General features: G+C 42.8%; 1 protein-coding gene across 1 annotated transcript; it reads right to left on the reverse strand.

The window, feature by feature from the left end:
* Positions 1 to 336: 336 nt before the first annotated feature.
* Positions 337 to 3,769, reverse strand: FAM32A (family with sequence similarity 32 member A). Its single transcript, XM_067561662.1, has 4 exons — positions 3,615 to 3,769; positions 3,357 to 3,495; positions 3,070 to 3,123; positions 337 to 772 (listed from the first exon to the last, which is right to left on the reverse strand). The coding sequence occupies exons 1-4, from the start codon at positions 3,692 to 3,694 to the stop codon at positions 704 to 706; spliced, it is 342 nt and encodes a 113-aa protein (XP_067417763.1). The 5' UTR covers positions 3,695 to 3,769; the 3' UTR covers positions 337 to 703.
* Positions 3,770 to 4,138: the final 369 nt, after the last annotated feature.

Here is a 4,138-nt window from a genome sequence, read left to right on the forward strand (position 1 = left end):
GAGCAATATTTTAATTGTTTTCATAATTAACTATGTTAAGATTTTAACCAAGAATGGCACTTAGTGTTCTTCCAAAACAGAATGAGGGGATAAAGATTTGTAAATATAAAGCAATTAAGAGGAGTGAGGCTGATAACTGCCACTGCACCATCAAGGTGCCAAAATTTTCTCTTGCATATGTAATCAAATCACAGAAAAAGTTGTAAACAAGCATTTCTCATTTGTAGTTCTAGGTATATAATTTTGAAGAGTTCCAAACAGTTTAAGAATGTTTTTAAGATGCAACAAGGAAATATTTAAAAGTATTTCTAGATGTAGACAAAACTACATAATCACTTGAATTCATAAATGAAGTTTATTATATAGGTCACTGTCAAAGATCTCCTTTCAATGGAATAAAGAAGTATACACTACATGCATTTCTCCAATAAGCTTGAACCACCTTTGGCCCTGATCCTGAAGAGAGCTCTGCAAAGATGGATCCTTGCACCTGAGTGGAGGCTCAAGGCCTTTATTGGTAGTTCAAGAAGATGGCTGTGCTGTGTACATAGTTCTAAACAAACCAAATGAACGGTGAAAAAGTGCCAGGATGCACATTATATCACATTAATTAAATATCCAACTTGGAGAGCAGAGATTTGTGCAGGCATTTTCTTTGAATAAAAAAGCTACTCAGAATCCAGAAATGTGGAACAGAAGACATTCATTTAGTCCAACTGACTTTGGGGATGTCATAATGTTCAGTCAGAGTATCCAAGTGTCTGTTGAAATCCTAGGAGGGGGAACAGGGGGAAAAAAGGGTATTAGGGAAAAAATTCCTTTAATTAATAATCTGTTTAATGTTCTAGAATGTTTAAACAGTTAAACACACTGGGGGGGGGGGGGAGGGAGGGAGGAGGGAGAGGAGGAGAGAGAGAAAGAGGCAGGTGTGAGCTGCATGCTTACTGAGCAACAGCTGGGCAGCTCTTGTGCTGGGCTGACTCCTCCCCACCCAGCAAGAGCTGTCCGGCTGTGGCTCAGCATGCAGGGGGAGAAGAGAGATCCCAGCTGCCCATTCTAGCAGCTCTTGCTTGCAGGGAGGTGCCCCTCCCTTCCCCAGGGCAACAGTTTAAACTAATTAGTAAACAGTAAGATGGCTACTTACTGTTTAACCGCTTACATTCCTAATTTTAATATGTATAATATTGGCATACCTGACCTCACTATTTCCTCCACCATATTTATAGTTGACAATTCCAGATCAAACCAGTAGCACAACTGATTCACTATCTTGTCTGCTAGTACCAGCTGCTTCAGAGGAAGGGGAAAGAAATCCCACAGTGGACAGTTATGAAATAGAAAGCCCAGAAGGGGCATTTCTACTAATTCTCCTCAGCTAATGGTTGGCTTTTGACCTTACGTCATTTAAGAAGTCCGTATATTATTATCCCTGAAAGTGGCTAATCCTTTTTTGGATCCTGCTAAAAACTCTTGGCTTCAGTAAGTTTTGGTTGTGAGCTACAACGGTTAATTTTCTTTTATAAGCTGTAAATTTGTTGTCTTTCAATTTCATTGACTGTACCCATGTTCCTGTATTTAAACAGATTACACAGAAATAACAAATTTATCTTTCTATGCCATCTATTTTATATACCTCATTAATATCCTTGTCTTCTCCCCAAAACAGTCCTAATCCTCCATATTTCTCTTCATATACAAGTCCCTTAATACCTCTATTTCTGCTGCTTGTCTCTAGAGCCTCTTCTACATCTGCTACATATTTTGAGATAGGATGACAGAGGTGAAAAGAACTGAGGACAGTATTTCAGGTGAAGATGTACCACCAGTTTCTAGGGTGGGATTATATTTCCAAATCTTCTCTTTATCTATCCCAACATGGATTACTTTCTTATCTTACTTTAACAGTTAATTTAGAACCCAACAATGAGTACAACATGCATTAAACCTTGTATTTGTCAATACTGAATTCCACAGCCCATTGTGCTGCTCATTCACCTAGTTTATTAAGTCCTTATTAAATTCTTCAGTCTCTTCTAGATTTGAAGAACCTAAATCACTGTATCATCTTCAAGTTTTGCCATTTCACTGTTCTCCAAAGTTAGGTATGCTGCTTACTAAGCAAGTTGCTGTATTTTGTACCAGTTTAAGTTTCTGGGTCAATGTAACATGCAGCCCTGGATAGAGCTCACTGCAGTGGTTAAATCTTCAGGTAACTAAGCAAAGTCCATATCTAAAAGAAACAGTGGTAGTTTTTGGGTCAAATATGAAAAGCCTTCCTCGCTACTGTTGCTGGATGATCACCTAATAGCAATTTGGAGACTGATACTAATCTCACTAATGCCAAGCACACACCCTTCATCAAATGGGTAGATGTAAATCTCATCAGTTGTTTCCTCCAATATACTAATCTCCTCAGTTTTAATCTGGTTGAACTTCAGCCATCTAGTCCACATCCATGGCCCAATTTCTACTAAATACTGAGTATGAATCAATAGGGTAGACTGGATCAGACAGACCTAGGTATCACTGACCTACTTAAGACACTGACTAACTCATACCTCTATAGCTATTGTGTTACTGCCTGACTTCCCTGATCATATACTTTCCTCCTCTATAATCATCAGAACTCAATTGCAGTCCTTATCTTGACTCATATCAGTACATCTTAGATCTGTAACCACCCTTTCTTCTCAAGCCTTTCAGATTTTTTTCAAAGTAACAAAAAGATGTTTTTCCCCCATCACTCTGTCTAAATATGCAGTATTTTGCTGACAATGAAACATGATTATACCATCATCAGAATCAATATTTAGAGATTCTAGAGTGTTAATTTATATTACGCCTATGATAATGTTGTATATGCACTTGAACACATTGCTAGACAGAGGATTTGCTTCCTAGGTTTTATACGATCTAGAATTAGAAAGGCTAGAAAACCTTTTGCCTCCAAACAGATCCTAGAACTGTAGCACATGGAAGTTACACTTCACAATAGGAGGAAAATCAAGACCAGATGCTAAGGTGTATATGTACTTTGAACAGAGTAAGCCTATAAAAATATATCCTTACCTCAACTCTTTGTTTATGAGTTTTGGAGGCTTTCTTCAGTATTCTTTCCATTTGCTAAAAATTGAACACAGAAGCACTTTGCTGTGATATCAGTTATTTTTGCCAGTGTGAACATACACTGAGTCTACATTTCACAATTTAGATTTGGCCTTTGCCATTTGGGGCATGCTACAAAAATAGCATTTAGGCAGGTTTAAAGTAAAAGCAAGTTGCATGTAGGCCAAACACACCTCGGCCCTTCCCCCTCCCGCAGGCCCAGCATTGCTAGGAAGGAACTGGCCCCATACCCTTTTCTCTTGCATCTTCTCATAGGCAAGCTGTGCAGGAGTCCGCTTGTCCAACGCCCGCTTCTTCTCCTCCTCCTGCTTCTTGCTGCTTACGATCTGCTCCAGGATTTTGCTTTTATCTTTCGCCTTCTTCTTCTTCCTGAAGACAAACAGACCGGGCAGCTTTAGAGGAGGGGCGACGGAACCCCCCCCCCCCCGGCTAGTGAACCATCCTCCCCTCCGAACCAGCCACCCCAATGACAACTCCGGGCAGCTCACCGCTTCCCCCCAAGCCCCGGGGCCGCGCCGCTCCCCTTCAGCTGCAGCGGCCCGCGCTGGACGCTCTCATATTCCGCCATTGCGCCGGGGTCACCGGGCACCTCCTGCTCTGACTTGACGCAGTGCGTCGCACGAGCGCTTCCGGGTTACACTGGGGCGGGGCAGAGTGGGCGGGGCAACACCCTCAAGCACCTCCCGTGGCTCCTGCCTCGGCCTGCCAGACGCGAGTCCGGCCCGCTGGTGACTCGTCGTAGAATGTCGATGAGCCGGATTTGGGCGGGAGCTGAGCAGGCAGCACTCGGGAGCCCTGGGGGCTCGCCACCTCCATGTTAATGAGTCAGGCCGGAGGGTCTCTGGTTTGCTGGCAGCTGCCACCACAGGCCCTGGGAAGGAAGCCCGCCCATGAGAGTAGGAGTTTTGTGTAGTGCATCAGTAGTGTTTCCACTGTAAGCAAAGTGACTGCAGCTGTGCTGGAACTAGGCCTCCAGCTGCACCCCTTTGGCTTTAAGTGGCTTCCATCATAT

The sequence above is a fragment of the Emydura macquarii genome, unplaced genomic scaffold (assembly GCF_026122565.2).
Source record: "Emydura macquarii macquarii isolate MOO-44397 ecotype Brisbane River unplaced genomic scaffold, CSIRO-AGI_Emac_v2 contig_306, whole genome shotgun sequence".
Taxonomy (NCBI): Eukaryota; Metazoa; Chordata; order Testudines; family Chelidae; genus Emydura; species Emydura macquarii.

Coding starts and splice junctions, on each gene's coding strand:
- FAM32A (XM_067561662.1), bottom strand. CDS start 3,694: ATGGCGGAATATGAGAGCGTCCAGCGCGGGCCGCTGCAGCTGAAGGGG. Junction 3,124..3,356: donor AGAAGATGCAAGAGAAAAGG/GTATGGGGCCAG, acceptor TTCAATTTTTAG/CAAATGGAAAGAATACTGAA. Junction 773..3,069: donor CTCATAAACAAAGAGTTGAG/GTAAGGATATAT, acceptor TCCCCCTCCTAG/GATTTCAACAGACACTTGGA.